This window comes from Stegostoma tigrinum, chromosome 14 (genome assembly GCF_030684315.1).
Source record: "Stegostoma tigrinum isolate sSteTig4 chromosome 14, sSteTig4.hap1, whole genome shotgun sequence".
Taxonomy (NCBI): Eukaryota; Metazoa; Chordata; class Chondrichthyes; order Orectolobiformes; family Stegostomatidae; genus Stegostoma; species Stegostoma tigrinum.
This window is the reverse complement of record NC_081367.1, coordinates 18,846,167-18,869,616: the sequence shown is the minus strand read 5'-3', so window position 1 is coordinate 18,869,616 and position 23,450 is coordinate 18,846,167. Positions and strand designations below refer to the sequence as shown.

General features: G+C 39.4%; 2 protein-coding genes across 4 annotated transcripts in view; one reads left to right on the top strand and one right to left on the bottom strand.

Annotated features, from left to right (window-relative positions):
• The window catches only part of gigyf2 (GRB10 interacting GYF protein 2), a 135,708-nt gene that overhangs the window by 61,040 nt on the left and 51,218 nt on the right, over positions 1-23,450 (top strand). For all 3 annotated transcript variants that reach the window (XM_059651035.1, XM_048542022.2, XM_048542023.2), the window contains 3 exons: positions 13,422-13,595; positions 20,232-20,431; positions 22,054-22,198. In XM_059651035.1, coding sequence (XP_059507018.1) covers positions 13,422-13,595; positions 20,232-20,431; positions 22,054-22,198 — 519 coding nt within the window. The remainder of the gene's footprint in view (positions 1-13,421; positions 13,596-20,231; positions 20,432-22,053; positions 22,199-23,450) is intronic.
• kcnj13 (potassium inwardly rectifying channel subfamily J member 13) lies at positions 1,900-5,397 on the bottom strand. Its single transcript, XM_048542261.1, has 3 exons — positions 5,321-5,397; positions 2,903-3,401; positions 1,900-2,516 (listed from the first exon to the last, which is right to left on the bottom strand). The coding sequence occupies exons 2-3, from the start codon at positions 3,372-3,374 to the stop codon at positions 1,900-1,902; spliced, it is 1,089 nt and encodes a 362-aa protein (XP_048398218.1). The 5' UTR covers positions 3,375-3,401; positions 5,321-5,397.

Here is a 23,450-nt window from a genome sequence, read left to right as displayed (position 1 = left end):
CGGAAATAAAAGAAGTCAACTACTCTTCTTTTGCTTTTAAGAACTGAATATTGTGCTCAATTTATATTTTGCACTGTTCAGTTAACTGAATGTTTAGATTAGATCAGATTCCGTACAGTGTGGAAACAGGCCCTTTGGCCCAACAAATTCACACCGCCCCTTGGAGCATCCCACCCAGACCCATCCCCTTATAACCCACACACCCCTGAACACTACGGGCTATGATAGAAGTAATCTTTTGAAGTTTGTTGCATGTGAATTATCAGTTTGCTTCAAGGACTATAGGAGCTAATGAATTGGTGGTAGCTTGCCACATTTAGAAAGGCATTTCTTTCATTTGTGCAGTGTTTAGCTTGAATTCCTCCCCTGGCAGTAATGTTTATGCACGTAGAGAGAGATAATGTCAAGGCGCTGAATTATTTTTGTTTTTGAAACCTGTGTCAACATCAGTTACGCCCTAACCAGATGCATAAAAAACTAGGTTCATATTAAAAGATGCTACCAAGAAAGGCCAGAAGAATTGAATTGGAGTATGTAGCTTCAACTGAAGCTACAAACAGCTATAAGTAGACTTTGGACTGTGTCATTTCAGTGATTGTGTAACCCTTCTAACCCTTTCCTGCAACTCATCAAAACAAGCTGTACTTTACGAGAGACAACAGTGTGGAGCTGGAGGAACACAGCAGGTCACAGCATCAGTGGAGTAGGGATGTTGATGCTTCTGGGATCTTGATCTGAAACATCAACTTTCCTGCTTCTCTGTTGCCTGACCGGCTGTTCCTCCAGCTCTGCACTTAGTCTCTGACTCCAGCATCTGTGGTTCTTGCTATCTTTGTATTTTACTAGAGTTTTATTTCAACTCCCACAAACTTTGTACTTCAATGAAGTTTGTTTCTTCAGAATTATGGATAGCTTTATATATTGAATTAATAATGTGACACAAGCATCTTAATGATGATAGAGTAGAAGCTTTCATCTTTTCTTAAATCCCCAAACCTACATCCATTGTGTTCTGGATTGCATTTGACCAAAGATCTCATGTGAAAGATGTTTAAGTAACTCCCATTAAATTTATTTACGCTTTTCTATTTTAGCCTTTTAACAGACTATTTTTTTGTTGTAAGTATTAACTGTTTAGTCACTCTATTGAAGTCAGAAGAGGAGTATGGTACTTAGTTTTTGAATCACTTGTATAGTATAATTTGGCCCAATTTTTCCAGATTGAAAATTGTGTTGCAAAGTAATTACTCGTCTACCACTTTTAAAGTTGTGTTGAAGATGAGTCATTTGTAATTTTTAATTTGCTGTACCAGACTTTATGCTATACAGATATGGCAGCTGGTATTTTTTCATTGTTAATAATTGTTCAGACACAGTCTGGTTTATCATCAAAGTCTGAAGGCTTGACTTTTGCCTTCATATCTAAAGTAAGCTTTGCAAGTACTACAAGTGCATTATTCTGATTCCTGTAAATTTGTAGCTTACTGTTAACATGTTTATTTTTCTTCTTTTTACAGTTAAATTGCATTCATTAGCTGCCCTCTCCCTACAGTCCAAGACACGTGTTTGCATAATAAATCTCTATCTACTGACCAAATAAATCTTGAAACTGGGTGCCAGAAATAATGCAGAATGAAATAAACTATATTTAATTATTATTGTATTTCACCATTGAGTTTTTGCGGTCTTTATCTGTGGTGCTTAATTTCTGTTTAGATGATCTCACATTTTTCCTATTGTCAATAACTCCCCTGAAGTACCCAAATCCTTGGTTATGTATTGGCGCTATAATTTAATGAGTTGATTTGAAACTTTAACATTTAGAACTGTTTCTTCAAACAATGGCAGTAATTTGACATTTGATGTTCCAGGTGAAAGCCTTTTGAAAAAGTTAATGTTTCAGACGGAGCTATGTCTGAATAAGGTAGTGTCAGCATGATCACCATTGATGCTGACAACAAAATCATCCTGCCTTGTTTTCTTTGGATTAAGTAACACAGGAAATCCAGAAACTGTCTTGTCAAAGTTCTCCATGGCAATTTTGTAGTATCCTTTGGAAGTGCAGCTTATCACAGAGGCGAACTGTTGATTGAATTTGATTTCCTCTGGGATATATGAGGTTCTCTTTTGGTAAGTCTCATCTGTGTCTTCCTGTTCCGCTGACAAAATAATTACTATCTCATAATAGGCTGGCATCTCTCCTTGAATCAGTGGATAAAGTGGGCTATTTTGATTGATAGTGTGGCTGAATGTGAGTGGGAAGGCAAGGTATGGGCATTCGTTAGAGTTCATGTTGTCACTGTGGAAGTCAAGGGTTGTCTGGTGAAGGTGTTGGTCTTTGTATTCTTGGTATAAAATAGCAGTTACTTTAACATGTGTTAATGGATTTTGCCTTACGTTGGCTACTCTAAACATCAGGCAAAGCTCCCCTTCATGGTGTCCAACAGTAGCAAAGTAACTGAATTTAATTGCAGTTGCTCTTAGTTTTGGCCTGGAAATCTTTGCAACAAAGGCACCTGTAAAAATGAACTGTTGTAAGTAAAAGCTTTGGGTGGTGAAAAATCATTTTCAGCACTAAACATTTCTATATTATTAACTATAGAAAGTTTGAAACATAATGACCTCCATCCTCCTACAAGCATTCCAATGTATAACAGTCTTGATATAAATTGAACATGCAGCCAATCATTGACTCATTATTTCAGATAGTTCAGATGTATAAGACAGCACTGAATAGGACTGTATGTTTCATTGCTTAAAGATGCAAAATTTTAAGTTCTTAAATGTCCTTATTGCGATTTCACAAATTTTTAAGCTGGTTTGATAGCTGTGGAAATTCAGCTATTCAGACTGTTTCAAAGCCAAACAGTGTTTATCATGAATTCTAGTAAAGAAGAATTACCTGTAATTAAAGCTTCCACCATAAGTCCCAGTAACATTTGGATAGTAAGGAGCACAATGGCTGCAGGACAGTCACCATCAGGGTACATGGTTCCATAACCAATTGTAAGCTGAGTTTCCAGTGAGAATGAGAAGGCTGCTGTAAAGCTGTCAATATATTTCACACAGATGGTGTGGTTTCCTGGAGGGTTGTTATGATCTGGCAAATCCAAATCCCCATTTGTGTATGCCAATAAATACCAAAAGCAGGCAAAGAAGAGCCAATGAGTAATAAAAGCTCCTGAGAAAGTCAGTAACATCCAACGCCATTTCATTTCCATTAAAATTGGCCAGATATCTTTTAGGTAGATAATACTTTTTCTACTGAGGGCCTCTGTCTTTAGATTGCTGTGCCCATCCTTAGAGACAATCCTTTTGTACCAGGAGGCCACTAGTGGTGCTGTGTCTTTTTTGCCATTATCGTTGAAAGCCATGTGTCTTATTTTCCTTGTCTGGTTTAGCTGTAGAACATATTGTCAAAATGTTAGTGTTTGCAGCCAGGTTTAATTGTCTTCCCATTATCTATATTTATCTTTTTTAGCAATTACTCATGTATTGTGGATTTGCAAGATTACTTATTTATCTATTAACTGATTAAGTAACCTTTCACCATATTTGCGCAAATGATTCCGTCCAAAAAAGTAGAGCTCGTGTACTCTTCCAGTGTATATTGATTTGGTTGTTTCAGTAAGGTATGGGCTTGCAACTTTGTGAAATTCTCATTCTATACAAAAAAATGCATGTTTGAGAATGGAAGCTAATTTATGAGAGCACTTAATTTTCTACAGTGCAATGTTGTAGTAGTTGAGAGGCATTGCATTTGGCGTATGTTCAGGTTAAGTCTAACTTCTTCCATTTTTCTGACCATTGTATGTATTAGTTTTGCATTAAATCTGGCTTTTCAGAGAGCACATTAGAGGTATGATGGTAATTCATTATCAAATATAGATAATATATTGAAGATTTAAATGAAATTCCACAAATTAAAACATTTTGAACAGCCAGTTTGAAGATTTCTTCCTTCAATTCAACTGGTAAGGATCTGAGTTTAAAAAAAAATCATGCAAGTTTTAATTCTGCGTAAATGTAGTGAGCGTGTTCACTTAACAAACTGTATTGATTTTATAGTCATTGTTTCCATTGAGTAATAGTTTAAGAAACTAGTCAACCTTGATAAACTAGGCTTGATATTTATTCTCTAAAGTAGCTGCAGTAGTCAAAATTATTTGCTTCATGGCTTCATAAGGCCCTGTTAATAGTTGATTTCATAATTACATGTTTTTAACATGGAAGAAAATTGTTCCCCATGCATATTGGTTTAAATATCCAATGTTTTTTGGGCCTGCCCAATAACTTGTTAGAATCAAGTTTATTAATGCAGCTACAATGCAGGTAGCAATTTAGAGGGACCCATGTGGTTCAGATTAGAGAAACTACAGGGGCAAATGAATTTTTTCATTCTATTTACAAAAGTAGCCGTGTAACTCTTTGATCTAAAATTAAGTCATAAATTTGTAAGGACTGCCTGCAGTGTCTCAGCCTGTGAAATGGGGTTAGCAAGATTGCATGTGAATTTTTAGTTAATTGCATTATTTTTCCTCTTTCAATTTGGAGAAGCTTATGGAAAATCTTTTTGGTTTACGTGCCTATTTTATATGACAAAGTTTTTAGCTTAGCTTAAAATTGATATTTAATACTTTGCATATTTTCCTCCGTGTTCTCAATTGCATGTTTGTTGGCAACAGTTTCCTACATTGCAGAAGTGTGACTTGAATGTTGATTTATACATAAAATGTTAAATTTTTGATACACATGGAATGTAAACTTGAAGATCTGAATATGAACTGGAAGATCAGTTATCCCCAAGGAAGTTTTCCAGTATTAACTTTGTAAACTACAGGATCTTTACTTTCAATAGTGACGTACATATGTGTAGCCACTACTACACCATTTCCTTGTCCGATGATAGAATTCAGCCAGTGTCATGATGCATAAATAAATCAAATTGACTTTAAAAGTAGCTATTTAATTTACCCAATTAAGCAAATGGGACCCTTCTGGGATTTTGAATGTGGATGCAGGATTATTCAATATTCTCAAAATTTTAAAGTACATTGCTCTCTCGCATGCGCTCTCTTAAAATATACACTTCAGTTCTAACACAGCATTTCTATGAAGTATTAATCTGGCTTTGCATTTGAATTTTTGATTGCTAACTTTGCATTTATAATTTGGAAATTGAATGTGATCTTACCTGAATGTGTTGGGAAAAGATCTGAGTTAATATTTATGCCTGTAAGTGATTACACTTGTTGATTTGCATCATGCACATGTATACAATTAGATAAATAGAAAATACTTTGCAATATCAGGTACTTACCAAAATATGGAAGATTTTTATATGTTGTTTCTTGCTTGCAAATTTGGGTTGCTGTTTTAAGGATACCTACAAATCTCTTTATTGCAGTGAACTCGATAAGGCTTGTGTGTACACTCTTATGTGGTAATCTATTATAGAGTTACATGGGTAAGTAATGTGGGTATGTACAAAATGAACTGTTGCTTCCTTTTAGAACTAATGAGGTTAGTCATTTTGCCCACGGGTGGCCAATTAAAAGGATTGAAATTGAGAGACTTGTCAGGTTGTATTTATGTTCGGTGGTTCAAGTAAATGTTTATTGGAGAAGTGTTTAAATTTTTACTCATGCCCCCTCGTTAACAAAATGATATAAAATAAGCCCTGACTACTTTTGGCGATGTTCATAGAACTGTTTTTTAAAACAATGATTTGAAGTCAAAATTTTTTCAATTGTAAATTAAAATGGTGCCTCTAAATTTTTGCATCTTATGTTTTGTGAGCCGTTCAGCCGCTTTTGGTTTTTGATCTTTTAAATTTGCATTTAATGCTAGTACATGAAATAATACAGTAATTACTAAGTATTTCAAATTGATTGTAATGCACATCTTTAAGTGAGTGTCTTCTGAATGCAAATTATTGTATGGCAGAAATGAGCTATCTTGTAAAATGTGCCATAATTCAGTTGACATCTCACAATGTCAGACACTTGACCAAAATACATAGAATTTAAGGGTGGATTTTCACTGCTTGTAAACTTGGCTTCCTGTTTGACGAATGAATATGAAAATATTTATTGCACTGGTCACTAGACTCTGAAGATAAGGCTTGTGTGTATACTCTTTTATGTCACCTTTGTAGAGTTGTACAGGTTAGTAATATGGAAATTTATAATATGATATGTTGCTTCCTTTTAGAACTGATTTTGCTTTTGAGTAGTCAATTAAAAGAAGGGAAATAATTTTATCAGATGGTATTCATGGTGTTTGGGGTGGGGGAATGCTCAACAGCAATGTTTATTGGTGAATCTCAACATGTTTTCACCATCAGCCCTCTGTCCACGATGTAGAATCCTTATTTGTTACAGTACAGAGATCCAGAGATGTGCAAGTTAGGTGGATTGGCCATGCTAAATTGCCCGTAGTGTCCAGACCAGGTAGGTTATCAATAGGAAATGCAGGGATGGCTGGTGGACTAGGTGGTGGGGATCTGAGTGGGATGCTTTAGAGAGTTGATGTGGACATGATGGGCTGAATGGCCTGCTTCCACACTGTAGAAAGTTTGATTGAGTCAGCTGTTTAGATATCATTTAGGTGAGTGCCTTGTCAGTCAGTCAAGAAAAGTTACCTGTTCAAGAGTTAAATGGATTGTGGAATTCCTTTTTCTCTCAAGTTAATTAGAAAAGGATGCTGTCAAGCCCTCTTTGTTTTGTTAGTGAACTATACCTCCCTCACTAGAGTTGTGGAGCAATGCTGGTAGTTTGGGAGAAATGAGAAATCTCGATTACCCTGTTTCATTGGCAGGATTAAGTGTGATATAAATGGGAGGGAAGCAGTGTAAATGCAATAAAAAAGGTATGTAGTTATCTATATGATTATTGTTAAATTAAACAATTGAAACTTAATTAAAATTCTTGAGTATAGGTTATTGTATAGCTTACAGCAATGAATTGCATTACTCTTAACTATTATGTTGGATCTAATCTCAACTGAATTTAGGGCAGAGTTGTAGCAATTGACTATTGCCATGCTGTCATTTCATGGCTCCCTCTAGGCTATGTCACTGGAGATGGGCTAGACATTTTCATACCTACATGTGCTACGAAACACAGGAGGGCTGTGCAATTGGCTTTGTTCTCAATCTATGAAAGATCTGAAAATTGTCATCTTCAGTGACAAAGCCCAGAGGGAGCCATGACCAAGGGAACACAACAGTTAATTACTGCAACACTGGCTCAAATGCAGCTAAGACTGGATCCATTTTAATAGTTGAGAGTAATTGATCTCTCAATAAGTGATATAATAATCAGGAATTTGAATTAATTTTTTGTTTAGTTTGTCTTCACTTCCACGCATATAGCCAGTTGGGTCTGAGGCACAGTGATAATGATTACTTCTTCCTCTCAGTGTGTTGCTGAAAGGATTTCCTGCAGCTTTATTCATAACTTTAAGATTCATATTTACACACTTTTTTTTTGAATTCATCATTAGCAAACCTTCCCTCTCCTTCACGCTCTTGCCACACCTCCAGTATTATCAATGAGAAATCTTGGTGATTCAAGTCCCTATCCATTTTTCCATTGCCTTGCTAACTGTTGTTTTCCTATCTTTGCTACATTTTATTGTTGGGTTGATGAAATCTGGTTGCCAAATCTACATAATGGAAAAAGTGCTTTTTGTTTTTGCCTTTCCCCATACTTTTAAATCTATAGCCATAACTTCACTGAAATGTCTTGGTAAAGGCAAACTTACTATAGGTTCTCAGTGTCCTTAGATTTTTTCACTTATCACTTGAGCCTGCCATCGTTACCATCCCTTATTTCTGCATCCTTTTAATACATTTTTTTAACCTTTTTGGAGAATGGGGGCCCAAATCACGAATTGTAATTTTAATCCCACTCCTTCCCACTGCCTGCACCCTTTAATATCCCACCCTGATATTTTTGAGTCCAATACTTGAGCTAATTTGTGACACAGCTTTGAATTGTACCTGGTTGTGTGCTCTGGCTGTGAGGAAATCACACTTAAGTACTAGCGAGTTTTGAGAAGACTTGTAGCTCAGGTTGAGTTTCTGGATGTGAGTTTGCTCGCTGAGCTGGAAGGTTAGTTTTCAGACGTTTCGTCACCATTTTAGGTAACATCATCAGTGAGCCTCCGATGAAGCGCTGGTGTTATGGCCCGCTTTCTATTTATGTTTAGGTCTCCCAAGGAAACCTAAACAGAGAAATAGAAAGTGGGACATAACACCAGCGCTTCATCGGAGGCTCACTGATGATGTTACCTAGAATGATGACGAAACGTCTGAAAACTAACCTTCCAGCTCAGCGAGCAAACTCACATCCAAACACTTAAGTATTATTTGGTGTTAAAAGTCCAATTTCAGATGTAGCATAATGAATTTTATTAAGGTCTTAGATAGCAGTTGAGTAGAAATGCCAGCATTTCAGTAAGGAGTTGAGTGTTTATTTGCATACAAGGATAGGACTTGCACTCACTTGTGCCTTTTACAGTATCTAGATATTATACTATCTTTTCAAGCCATTGAAGTACTTTTCAAATATAATTATTGATCTGATGTATAATCCGGGCAGCCCACGTGTGCAAAGCAAGCTCCCACAAATAAAACAAAATTCATTACTTTTTAGAAATATATATTGTTAGAGATGGGAGATAGATGAAAGTACAGTTACACTTAGAACCCTTAATCTTTTGAGACTTCCCTGCTGCAGGTGTTAGTTTATATGATCAATTGTTACCGATTTTTTTTTTTTTTAAAATCCCTTTTCCTAAGCAGTGATTCTGCTGTGTTAACTTGCAAATCCTCTGTCTTTTTCATATCCAAAGATGTTTATGCTCAGTGGCTTGGCTTCCATTATGACAAACTTTAACATTTCACTATTCTCGCTGCCAGGGTTGGGTGCCTTTTGCTGTCAAGTTCCATCCACGTTTTAAATACTCCATGAGATTTATTCCATCTAAGTGGCCATCTTCCCTTGCATTAATTTATTCCCAATGTCATATTCTTTTCTGACAACTGAGGAAAATGAGTTCACTGTTAAATGGTCTCAGTATGATTTGACATATTGCACTAATAAAGCAGAACATTTTAACTGTTCAGATGCTGTGCAAAGTTGATAAGATATTAGAACGAGGGACAGGATTCAGTCTTGCAAGTAGCCTTATTGTGGCAATGATCTTAATTGATTGCATGAAGTATGTTTTTAAATTTCCATGCTAAATGAGAAGCTAGTGAAGGCATATCAACTATATTTTGAGATGTATTGCTGATGTTTCCCTCCTTTTCACTGTGGTTGGGAGAAAGGAAAATGTAGTCCGCTGTAGAATGGGTAGCTCATTAGGAGTACAAAGTTTACCATTAAAATTTACAACTTGGACTAATTTAGCATTGCTTGAAAAACTCATTTGCCTTTTGTTGCTTTTATTGACCCCCAAAGAGGCAGTTCTGGAATTTCTAAAGCTCATGAATTCCCTGCTGTACAGACATAACAAAAATGAAGAAGAGCAAAGTGATTCTCATAGACTTTGTAAGATCATTAGCCTGACCACCTGCCTGTGTATTTTTCTCTGTCCTGCCTTTGCAAAAGCAGATCTGTTTACTGAGAGCTCTTATTAAGATTGCAAATTGTCCAACATAAATCATCAGAGAGGACTGTATAGTTATTTTTTTAAGACTTGGCTAGCCAATGGACTGCAAATGCTGACCTGAGTTAAGAATTTGGGGATCTACTTCCTCTTTTATTTGTCTGGCTACACAGAGGTTCAGCCTCGAATGTATAACTCTCCAGTTTGAAACATGCGTGTTTGGAATTTATTGGAGTGCACATAAGCTAACTTGCAGCTCAGGCAGAATGATATCTGCCAAGAGGCACAGATTTGAATAATCCATGGTATTTGTGATCCTAACTTGGATAAGATGCCTAGAAGTTAGCAAAGTATATCTTCTTTTGGAAAGTCACTCATATGGGTAATATGTGTAATAGCTGCCATACCATAATCCAGTTATTTTGGTAGATTTTACAATATCTATGTCGACCTTGACTTGTGTGAACATGTGCATTTAACTAAGTGATTGATTGTCTGAAGGAATCATCGCATGTGCAAGCGTATAGTAAGACTATAAAATGTTTATTTTCAGTAAGTCTAAGCATTCACTGATAATTTAGGTTCTTGACCCTCGCACTTTAGCCCTCATTACAATTATTTGCCAGAATTCAAGGTACTCTAACTTGTATTCGTTATCACTGAGTGTAAGAATGTACTTTAACCTCTAAAGAATAACACAGACAACATTTCTTTCTCACTTTTTTGTTCTTTTGAATATAGAAATTTTTGATTTTAAACGGTGGACCACAGTTACCCGTTGCAGGAAATGTAATAGCTCTTGGTTTGATTTAACCCTATAGCCTTCAGATCTAAAAGATCCTGCCAAAACACACTGGTTGGGAATGTGATCTCATGGGGTGCAGTAAAGGAGATAAATAAAATCTGTGACTTGAGTCTTTGACTTTTGAGTGAACAGGGCAACCATAAACACTGAGGTTTACTGATTTGGCAATAAACTCAATGTAATGAGGAGGGTGAATTTAATGTCTGGTAAACTGTAGAAAGCAAAGTAATAGAAAGAGATTGAGGGATTAAAGGTAAAAGAAAAATAACAGTGAAGTTTCCATGAAACACAAAATCTGAAGGGATGAGAATTCATGTAGATGTTTTTTTATAAAAAAAGTAGTACTGACTTTTGATGTTATAAACCAGTTAATTATGCTTAAAATGATGAGACTTCCTGTGGCAAGTTGGACAAATAAAGGTGTTTTTTTTTCTTAAATGGGCAGGCTGAAGATAAGTTCCTGTTAATGTAAAGCTAATGGTGGAGCAGCACAACAGCATTTTTTGGATTTTAAGTTTTAATGAGCAGCTGCTGGCATGATGGAATAATGGAATTAGTGATTTTTATCATTTGAGTCTACAGACATATAAACATGAGAACCCTATTGACGGAGAATTTTTGAAGCACAGGTTCAAAATCAGTAGGTCTTTGCTAGTAGTCTCTCCGTAACACATCCCATGTCTGAAACTATGTACTGTATATTGTAGTATTATTTGAAAGAAATAGAATTTTCTTTGGAATACATGCTAACAGCATCCATCTTTGAAACCTGCTCCATGTATTAAATACTCATTGAAATACTCATTTGTGAATAATTTGGAATTGTACTAGAGGGAGTGTTCTCCAGTTCTACTGTTTTTTGGACTGTATGAAATAGCATGATTAGTATTATGCAGTTGCTTTAAAATCCCTAAAAAGAGTAAAAAGTCATATTCTGCGCTCCCCCACCCTGTCAGAACATGTTGATTTAGGTACTCATGATCAAACCGTCACTTTCATCACTCATCTGACTTATCTTTCTTTGGTGCTTGTAAGGTTCTTTCCATATTATGGGGATCTGTTTAACATCTTATCTTATGACTAGCTTGAGAGTTGTTTGTGGATGCTCAACCAGGAAATGTTCTTTATATAGATAACAAGGTGTAGAGCTGGATGAACACAGCAGGTTAGGCAGCATCAGTGGAGCAGGAATGCTGATGTCTCGGGTCTGGACCCTTCTTCAGAAATGGGGGAGGGGAATGGAACTCTGAAATAAATAGAGAGGGGGAGAGGTGGATAGAGGAGTAGATAGGTGGAGAGAAGACAGACAGGTCAAGGAGGCGGGGTTGGAGCCAGTAAAGGTGGGTGTAGGTAGGGAGTTGGGATGGGGTTTGGTCAGTTGAGAAGGAGGAGTGGGTAGGTGGGAGGGAAGACAGTCAGGCCGAGGAGGCTGCGATGAGGCTAGTAGGTAGGAAGTGGGGTTGGTGGTTGGTCAGTGAAGTGGGAGGAACAGTTAGGTGGGAGGCAAGAAGAACAGTTCAAGGAGGTGGAGACAAGCTGGACTGGTCTTGGGATGAGGTCAGGGGTCGGGAGATTTTGAAGCTTGTGAAGTCCACATTGAGACCATTTGAGCTGCTGGGTTCCCAAGTGGAATATGAAGTGTTGTTTTTCCAGCCTTCGGGAAGCATTGTCCATCCTAGTCCTCGTCCAGGGAGTGGGAGGGGGAGTTGAAGTGGTTTGCGACTTGGGAGGTGTAGTCACTTGTCACGAAAAGTGTGTAAGTGCTCCATGTAGTGGTCTCCGAGCATCGCTTGGTTTCCCGGATGTAGAGGAGGCCACATCGGATACAATATACCACATCAGATGTGCAGGTGAACATCTTCCACATTATTCAGATGTTTGCCTGCACATTAGCTCATGTGATATATTGTATCCGATGTGGCCTCCTCTACATCGTGGAAACCAAGTGGAGGTTTGGAGACAACTATGTGGAGCACTTACGCTCTTTCCGTGACAAATGACTACACCTCCCAGTCACGAACCACTTCAACTCCTCCTCCCACTCCTTGAACGACATGTCCATCCTAGTCCACATCCACTGCCATAATGATGCCACCCAAAAGCTGGAGGGACAGCATCTTATATTCCGCTTGGGAACCCTGCAGCCCAATGGTCTCAAATGTGGACTTTACCAAGCTTAAATCTCCCCACCCCCGACCTCATCCCAAGACTAGCCCAGCTCATCCCCACCTCTTTGACCTGCCCATTTGCCCTCCCTCCCAACTGACCAACCCCCAACCTAACACTACCTATACTCACCACCTTTACTGGCTCCATCTTGCCTCCTTGATCTGTCCGTCTTCTCTCCATCTATCTGCTCCTCTATCCACCTTCCATCACTGCCTCCCCCTCTCTGCCTGCCTACTTCAGAATCCCCTTTCCCTCCCCCACTTCTGAAGAAGGATTGTGACCCGAAATGTCAGCTTTCCTGCTCCTCTCCTGCCTGGCCTGCTGTGTTCATCCAGCTCTACACCTTGTTATCTCAGACTCCAGCATTGATAGTTCCTACTATCAGATTTTTTAATTCCAATATTTTACATTTTATAAAGTTTCCAGTATTGTCCTTGGAAAGTACATAAACAATCCTGTTTGAAAATTTGGTAGTTTAGTCAAGCACCACTGGACAATAAATCCAAGTAAAGATGGTGGTAGTCGCATCTGTCATCTGCTTGCTGGGTCAGACTGCAAAACCATGGGCACTGAAACTTGTCTAAAGTATATTGTAGATGTATTGTAACTATTGTGTTTGGAGCTGAATCAGCTTTTAATTATTACTTCAGATTTGTGGTTAATACAAGATTGATTTGGATTGCATTTTCTCCAGTGTTAAAGATAAGGAGAGCTGTGGTCACTCACATCATTGTTCCTATCTGTAAAAGAGGATCCCGTCTAAGTAGTCCCTCCAAAGTTTGCGTTTAGGTGAGATGTCTAACATAAAGCACTTTTTTTGTATGTCTAGGGAGACCATCTTTTGAAGAAATGGGATCATCAACAAGGAAGCATGAATTCACCCGTTCAGAGAGTGAGAACTGGCGAGTCTGTAGAGATGAACAGAATGGTGAGGATGATGATGGAGGTTGGCGTTTAGCAGGACCTCGCCGAGAAGGAGACAGATGGCAGCCACATAGTCCAGGTATGAGGATTAAATACATTTTTGGCAAGCTAATACTAAAGAGACACCTGGTATCTGCTATGCTATACTTAGTGTACTAATATAGGCACATTGTGGGACTGAGTTTATTCATACCCAAGGATAGCGCTGAAGTGGCTATGTAGAAGAACTTCCATGACTTGAGAGAATTTTAAAGGCAGCATTTTAAAAAGTTCTAGACAAACTTTGTTAAAACAGCATCTTCAAGTATGTCAGATTTCAAAGTTGCTTTACAGTTTTGACGTGTTGCATGATGAATGAGTCTCCTCTCCATAAGCAAGCCTGGAGCTATCCCTGTAGTTGCATGAGGGGTACTCCTATAATCCAACAGGACTGGGGCATTGTGGTATCCAGCAAAGATGTAGGTTGTTTCTTTAAGCCTCCCTTCAATGTTTGGACTGCTCTTTCTGCCAGACTGTTGATTGATGGATAGTATGGAGCTATGCAAACATGCTGAATGTCATTTGGAAATACTCAAAATTCCTGCTTGTCAATACATTCCACTGTCCGTGATCATTACTTCTGTGAGCCAGTATATTACAAACTATTCTCACTGCCTTTCATTTGTCATCCCTGAGTTTGCTGAACGGACTGTATGCATGTCTAACCACTTTGAATGGGCATCCACAATGACCAGGAATCGAGCCCACGAAAGGACTGGCATAGTCAACGTAAAAACAAGCCCAGGGTTTACCTGGTCATTCCCATGAATGCTTGGGAGCAGTTGGCAGTCATTTTTGTCCTTGTTGACACTCTGAGCACTGCCCTACTGATCTGGTCATGTCAACATCCAGTGTTGGCCACCAGACACAATTTCTTACCTAAATCTTCATTTTGGAAATACCTGAATGATTCTAATGGAGTTCAGCCAGTACTACTACCTGATTGGCCCCAGTTAACAGCCCACATTGGGGAATTTCATACTCAGAGATTCACCTGGCCCAATCACTACAGAAGTGTATTGCGATTCTTGTTGTTTAACCACATTAATGTTTGATGCTTGATCAATAAATTTGCAGATGACATGAAAATTGGTACGGTAAATTGCAATAACCTTAAACTACAGGAGGATATAGGTGGGCTAGTCTACAGGGCTGAACAGTGAGAATTGGAATTTAATCCTGAAAGATGAGAAGTGATGCACTCTGTGATAACTAATAAGGCAAGGGAGTGCATGATGAGTGGTAGAACCCCAGGAAATAAGTTCTGAGGAAACAAGGTGTATGTCTCCATAGATCCTTGAAGGACAGACAATTAAGTGGTTAACATGGCATATGGAATTTTTAAGACAAGGCGTTGGATGCAAGAGCAGGAAGGTTTTGATAGGGTTACATAAGACATTGCTTCAACCAAAGCTGGAGTACCTCCCCACCTACACTCTCTCCACCTATCTTCTTTACTCTCCATCTTCGGTCCGCCTCCCCCTCTCTCCCTATTTATTCCAGTTCCCTCCCCCCATCCCCCTCTCTGATGAAGGGTCTAGGCCTGAAACGTCAGCTTTTGTGCTCCTGAGATGCTGCTTGGCCTGCTGTGTTCATCCAGCCTCACATTTTATTATCTTGGAATTCTCCAGCATCTGCAGTTCCCATTATCTCTGGTACTGTATGCAGTTCTGGTTGCCACATTTAAGGAGTATGTGTTTGCATGAGAGGGGGTGCAGAAGAGATTCACCAGATATTGACTAGTCTGGAACATCTGTATTATCAAGAAAGGCTAGAGCAGCTGGGTTTGTCTTCATTGGAGTTGTGAATGCTGAGGGGAGACCTCATTGAGATGTACAGAATCATATGAGTAGTTAGTGAGAAACATTCTCCTTAGTAGAGGCAACATAGATTTAAGGTAAAGAGCAAGCGGATTAAAGGAAATGTAAAGAAGAACTCTCTTTCACCCAGAAGTAATGGGTTTTGGATCTCACTGCCTGAAAGAGTAGAAATAGGAACAATCACATGGTTTATATTATTTTAGGTTATTTTTGGAAGTGCCATAGCATGCAAGGCTACAAGCCAAGTGCTGGAAAATAGGTTTAGAATTGATAGGTGCTTGATAAGGGGTTCAGGTACATTTTTCTTCATCACGTGACTGCTGAATATAGGCATTGGGGTATCATGTTAAGATTGTATAGGATGTCAGGTGGGGGTCTCTTCTGGAGCACTATGTCCAGTTCTAGTTGCCCTGTTATAGGAAAGATAATGTACCAGAGAGCGCTCGGAAGATTTAGCAAGATGTTGCTGGGAATGGAGGGTTTGAATTAAAGGGAGATGGTGGACAGGCTACTCTTTTTCATTGGAGAATAAGAGGTTGAATGGTGACTTTAGAGGTTTATAAAATCATGAGTATAGTCAAGGGGAATGGCAGGTGTCTTTTCCCTAGGATGGAGGATTTTACGACTCGTTGCATATTTTGAAGGTGAGAGTGGAAAGATTTAAAGACACAAGGGGCAATTTTTCGCGTACAAGAGTGGTTCTTGTGTGGAATGAGGTTCCAGAGGAAACAGTGGATGCAGGTACAGATCCAGCATTTAAAAGACATTTGGCTAAGTACATGAATAAGAAATGTTTGGAGGGATACAGATGAAGCACAGGCAGGTGGGACTAGTTTAGTTTAGAATTATGATTGGTATGAACCAATTGGACTGAAGCGTCTGTTTCTGTGCTGAATGACTGAGACTGGTGTAGGCAAAATAGACGTCATTCCATACTGTGAATTCTGACTCCATTAACTCATGCGAAACTAGATTGAATTAACTAAATTTTTAAAAAACTAATATGTTTGCACTGGACCAAAGTTGATTGTGCTAATCTTTTGTAGTCTATTGTTCTATGTAAAAGATTAATAGCCTTACAGAATGTAAGATTAATTGTGGGATGAAAGGGACAGTAGCAACACGGATACCCTACTAACTGAGTGATAGGAAATAGCAATGGTTATTGGATATCAGAGATAGCGAGAACTGCAGATGCTGGAACTGGAGGAATACAGCAGGCCAGGCAGCAGCAGAGTGCAGGAAAGTTGACTTTTTGGGTCAGGACCTTTCAGAAATGGGGAGGGGCAAGGGAGCTGCAAAAAAAAGAGGGGTGGAATAGTGGTAGGTGAGTATAGGTAGGGAGTGGTGGGGATTGGTCAGTGGGATGGGTGGGAGAGAAGACAGGTTGTGTCAGGCCAAGGAGGTGGGGGTGAGAGGGAGGGTTGGACATGGGATGAGACCAGGTTTGGGGGATTTTAAAAACTGGTGAATTTCATGTTTAGGCCATTGGGCTGCAAGCTCCTGGGGTGGAATATGAGGTGTTGTTCCTCCAGTTTGCGGGTGGAGTCGTTGTGACACTGGAGGAGACCCAGGATGAACGTGTCACCTAGGTTTTAGGGGTGGGGTGTGGCGAGAAGGAGAGTTAAAATGGTTGACGACTGGAAGGTGTTGTTATTTGTCACATACAGAGCGCAGATGCGCTATGAAATGGTCTGCAAGCCTATGCTTGGTCTCATCGATGTACAGAAGGCTACATCGGGAGCAGCGGATACAGTAAACCAAGTTGATGGATGTCCTGACTGAGATGGGAAGTTTGTTTTGTGCCTTGAATGGAGGTGAGGGGGAACATGTAGAACTTGCAGTTGCGAGGAGCGTGGAGTGGACGAAGGAGTTGTAGAGAGAGCAGTCCCTACGAAGGGTGGAGAGGGAACTATCTCTTTGATTGTGGAGTTGGATTGTGGGTGATGAAGTGGCAGAGAACAATATGCTGAATGTGGAGGTTGGTGGGGTGATGTGAAGACAAAGAGGATTCTGTCTTTATTATTTTTGGATGGGGGGAGGGATGTGAGGGCATGTGTGGAAAACGTAGGAGTTGCAGCTGTGAGGGCATTTTCGATCACCAGAGAGGGAAGTTATGGTCCTTGAAATAGGAGGACATCTGGGATGTGCGGGAGTGGAACTCCCCATATTGGGAGTGGAGGTGGAAGATTTGGAAGTATGGGACCACATTCTTGCAGGAGAGTGGATGAGAGGCGGTGTAGTCCAGGTAGCTGTGCTTGTCGGTGGGCTTGAAATAGATCTCCATTTCGAGGCAGTCACCAGAAGTGGCAATGGAGAGGTCCAGATAGGACAGGGAGGTATCAGAGATGGTCCAGGTGAATTAGAGGTTGGGTTGAAAGGTGTTCGTAAAGTTGAACTGTTCAAACTCCCCATGGGAGCATGAGTCAGTTCCGATACATTGATGTAGTGGAGGAAGAGATGGGGGATAGTGCCAGTGTAACAGCGGGAAAGGGTCTGTTCTATGAATCCTACGAAGAGACAGGCAGAGCTTGGGCCCATGCTGGTGCCCATGGCCACCCCTTAGTCTGAAGGAAGTGGGAGGAGTTACAGGAGAAGTTGTTTAAGGTAAGGACAAGTTAGTTGAGGGGGACTGGTTGTGCCTGCGGCAGAGGAAGAAACGGAGGGCTTTTAGGCTATTTAAATGGGGTTACAAGTGAACAGGGATTGGATGTCCATAGTGAAGATGAGGTTTTGGGGGCCAGTGTATTGTAAATCTTGGAGGAGGTGGAGGGTGCGGGTGGTGTCCCGGACATAGGCAGGGAGTTTCTAGGTGGTTGGGTGGGGGATGGGTAGAAAAGAGAGCCAAGGTAAGTGGAGATATGTTCAGTGGGTGAGCCCGGGTAGTCAGGTTTGTGGATTTTGGGAAGGAGATAGAAATGGGTGGTGTGGAGTTGAGGAATGATGACATTGGAGGCTGTGGGTGAGAAGTCATTTTTTTTTGAACTGGAGGTATGTTTGCAGTGGAGTTCCCTGGGGGCCATCTTTGGATCCCTTGATGTATAGGGATAATTTCAAATTTTGCAGGTGATAGAAACATTTGAAGCAATGTATGATGTAAGGAAGAATACTGAGAACTTCAAAAAGATGCACAGTGTTGTTGGAGTGGACAGATAGGTAGCAGGTGAAGTTTGGTGCAAGCGAGTGTGAGGTTGTAAATTTGGTAGAGGTCATATAAAATACAAGATGCTATAGTATGCTGGAACGGTAGCTTTGTTGGAACGGTAGCTTTGGTGCTCTGTGCGCTTGCTAATATTTATCACTTGATGACTCGGTGCTAATGCCATTGCATTAGCACAGATGCCTTGACCTGAAATCAATATCCATGCTATCTTTTAACATGGCTGCTAGTTACATACCAGACATGGTTGTCTTATGGATTATTGCCATGTTTTACCTATTCGACTTGCGAATGTCTGTGCCTTGTTGAGACTTGGCTGTGAAGCATTGACTCACTTGCTCAGCACTGAATTCTGCTATCACGCAATTCATAGAAGAACAAAGGAAGTGGGTGGCTTTCCCTTGCATGAAATGATAGCTGGGAGTAGTATCTTTTGGTAGTGTGGGACTGTGTAGCATTATCCCAGCGCTGGTATGCTGTTTTAAATTTTCCAGTTAAATCTCATTACATCAGGGTGAGTACTAGTCACTCGTCTATAGACAAATCACCTTGTTGCCAACCAAAGTTTCGTTGGAATACAGAACCCTTGGATTCCAGTTTGTCTGTAACTTTTATATACTGTTTGTTCAAGCAGCTGTCTAAAAGATGTTTGCCATGAGTGTCAGGTGAATTGGCTTTTGAAATGTCTGTTTGGGGACACTGATTTTGGGGACTATCTTGTAGTGCAGTGGTAGTGGCCCTATTCTTGGACTGAGAGAGCTGAATTCACCCACTTGCTCCAGAGGTGTGTAATAACATCTCTGGATAGGTTGATTTTAAAAAAGAAGGTTAAATAGAATTTTTTTGGAACCCGCTTGTGGCACAGTGATGGTGTCCCTACTGTTGGATTGGGAGGTCAGAGTTCAGGTCCCATCTGCTCCTGAGGTGTGTAACAACATCTCTGAATAGGAAAAACTAGGCTAAAACATTGATTTTACAACAGTAGTTCCTCATTTAAGTCCACAGTTTAAAAAGCATAAAACTAAAAATATTCAATCTTTCCAGGTTCTGAATGGATGAGAGCACTGAGAAGGTATCTTGTGCATTTCAGCACTTAAACAATATTGATCCGTGCAATAGTCTTTCTAGGACTGAAGGTTGCCATGAACCATGGCTTTCAAAACACTCGTACGTTATAACACAGCAACAGGAAGTGACATTTGAAGTTGTCCAAACAGTTAATGCTTTACTGTCAGAATGTCCTCGACTCTTCAAGTTTGTGGTCATTAGGTCTCCAATGAGGCCATTTTGTTTTTAGGTCTTCAATGTATGAACTTATCCTGCAGTGATCTAAACATGATGCAGTCTGTTTATGCTTAACTGCCAAGAAAAAGAATATGTTCAAACCTTCTGCCTTTGAAATACTGGGGAGCTTAGGAAGCTTAGTTTGTTGTTGCTTTGGCTAAGGTGTTACCATGAGAGTCAGTTGACTTACCAACCAGTCGGCACCATTTTCCCCTGCAATTTGTCGTGATCTTTTCAAATTTAGTGGTTTGGAATTGTCCTGATGAGTGCAGCATGTCCCTCTCCAACAGCATTCAAATTCTGTTCTATGTAATGTTTTGTTAATAGCATTGTTGCTTTACTTAATTTGATTTTAGCAGTACTTTAAGTTCAAGCTTTTTCTGAACATCTTAACATGGACAATGTTCTGCAGGTTGGAGAGAGGCCACAGAACGCAGAAGACGGTTTGATTTTGAGTACCGAGATAAAGATGATGAACGCGGTTACCGACGAGTGCGTTCCGGTAGTGGTAGTATGGATGATGAAAAGGATAGCCTGCCAGAGTGGTGTCTGGAGGATGCAGAGGAGGAGATGGGAACATTTGATTCTTCTGGAGCATTTTTGTCTTTAAAGGTTGGGGTAACCCTAATTTTTTGGCACTCTCAATTTGTGCACGTTATTATATATGGAGTTTATTGTACAAATAGATAAGATAATTCAAACCACTTGTCTGTTACTATGCATTCAGAATCTGACAGCAACAATATTATCTAAAGCAGTAGTGATTTGAAACATTTGATCTCAACACTGAATCCAACATCTGACCTCACCCAGAGTTGGAAACAATTGGGTAAGATTGTAGTGGGCATAGTTAAATTCTGTGTAATTTCGTGAAAATTCAGAAGGATTGAATGAAAACTCTGTTGTAAAACAAAATAGATGTGTGATTGTGAGAAGTTTTCTTTTGAGTCTGGAGCCGCAGTATATGGTCTGGGCATGGTTTTTATGGAAAGTTATGAATATAGTTAGCATGTTGTTTGTGGCTGAGGTTGAATATGTTTCTTAGGTCTTCATGTTTACAAAATTACTGATTACTTTTTAAGCATATTTTTCTAGAAAATAAAGAATCAGTCAAAGTTGATCTCCGGAGATGCTGAGGTGTTTTGGTTGATTTAAGGATTTTAACCTGAAATGATTTTATATTGGCAAACATGACAGCCTTTTTGTGAAAAATAAGGTCATTGAAATAGGAATGAGAATAAACTTCTTTGGTTGAATGTAGGACAACAGAGCAAACCTGCTCTTGAAATAGTGCTGTTGTACTTCTAACATCTGCGTGAATGGGAAGATGTGACCTTTAGGAACACTAGTCCTTTCTTGGACTGCACTGAGATGTTATTCTGGATTAGTTTCTTAGGTCTAATGAGTCTTGAATCTCTGATGGTTTGATAGTCCAGTTATTGTGAGAGTACTGCCACCGAGATGAGGCTGATAGAGATAAATGGAATCATCGATTATTTTTCTTGTACTCGACATTGCTTCAGGCACAGTTTTTCTTGTTACGCACCCACCCTCCCCACAGCCACCAGTTCTAAATCATCAAAATCTGAAGTTTCTTTGTAATAGATTATTTTCTGTTGATTAGATTATAAATTTAAAGACCCTAAGCATTTAAATTGTGGAGCCATCCTCTTGAGCTGCTAATAGTGGTTTGATATGCAAATAATTTGCCCAGCAATTTCAGATACTATCTCAGAAGCAGTCACCAAGGAGTGTAGATGAAACCACAAATAGGTCAAACTGGATAAAGGTCACAAGTTTGGTTCCCCAGATAGCATTTGTGAGCTAGTTAAATCTTTGAAACAATATGTTGATCAGATAAACAGGCACTGAAGAACTGTTTTTCTTTTGAATCGTTCTTTGAATGCGACAACAGTTTAATATCTCATCCAAAGATTATGCTTAAAGTGTAGAACCTGCTCAAATGACAACCTAACCTGTGCCAAACTGTCGAGAGGGGCTAGGATGCCTAATGCTTAGAGGCATTGTTCTACCACTGAGCAAAGGCTAATATCAAAAGAGAAAATACTCATGTGAGAAGAATTGTATAATATGCTGCATTTTTGAACATTATACAATATAACTTTGCCAGAGTTTTCATTTCTTTCACTAGTGCTAAAATAAAAAGCACAACTGTGAAAGGTATTTTACCACACATCTTACACTTTTTCATGTTTTTGATGCTGTTTTCATAGAAAGCTCCTAAAGAACCCATTCCAGAGGAACAGGAATTGGATTTTAAGCAGATGGAGGATGGCGAAGAGAGATCAAATTCAGAGGACAGTGAGAAGGAAGAAGCTAAGGAACCTGATAAGATAACCAAGGAGGAGGCTGATGAAGGTTTTTATCAGTCATTTTTCACTGGAGTTCCATGATTTTAGTATGAATAGAATTACCCATAGCACAGAACAGGCTAGTTGGCCCAAAGTACCTATGATGCTATTCTCCATTAATTTCCATGTGCCTTTCCTTATGAACTCTGAAATCTTCTGTTCCATTATCCCCCATATGTCTATTGAACCTCCCTTTAAGTGTCTCTTTGAAATGAAATTTACCTCAACTACTGCTTAGAAGTTCAGTATTCTCACCACTCAGTTTCAGTGGAGGAATACTTTGGCAATAGTGAGCATAATTCTGTAAATTTTAAAACGCTTATGGATAAAGATTAAAGTAGTCCTCGAGGGGAAAAGTACTAAATTGGGAGAAGGAATATTGGGCCGTTGAATGTAGACTATTGGCAGCTGTTTGAGGGCAAATCCACATCTGGCATGTCAGATTCTTTTAAAAGCCAGTTGATTAGAGTTCAGAACCAACGTATACCTGTGAAAATGAAGGGTGGCAAGATTTGGGAACCTTGCATGATGAGAGAAATTGAGAGCTTAGTCAAAAAGGTAAAAGAGGCATATGTAAGGTTTAGGAAATTGAAGGCAAACAGAACCCTCCAAGACCGCAGGAAAGAACTTTTAACAAGGAATTAAGAGGGCTAAAAGGGACCATGAAATGTCTTTGGCAAACAAGATTAAGGAAAATCCCCAGAAATTTTATACATGTAGAAAGAGTGAGAGGGGGTGGCTAGGTTACACTCTAGGACAAAGGAGGGAATTTATGTATGGGGCCAGAGGAAGTATGTGAAGGCCTTAATGAGTACACTACATCAGTATTCACAAAGGAGAAAGATATGGTAGATAGTGAGTTTCACGAGGGGCATGGTGGTATAGAAAAAGAGTTGGTATTGAATGTTTTTTATTAAGGTAGAAAAGTCAAGCTCTGATAGGATCTGTCCCAGAATGCTGAGGGAGGCAGGTGAGGAAATTGCTGAAGCCTTGTATGAAACCTTTGTATCCTCTTTAGCCACAGGAGCGATCCCCGAGGCCTGGAGAATGGCCGTTGTTCTTTTGTCTCAGAAGTAAAACAGGGCTAATCTAGGAAATTACAGGTCTGTGAGCCTTGTGTCAGTTGTAGGGAAATTATTGAAGATGATTCTTAGGCTAGGATTTATTCACATTTTTTAAAAATGTGGTTTTATTGAAGTTAGCATAGTTTTCTGGTGGCAAGGTCGTGCCTCATGATCTGAGATGTTGATTAAATTTTT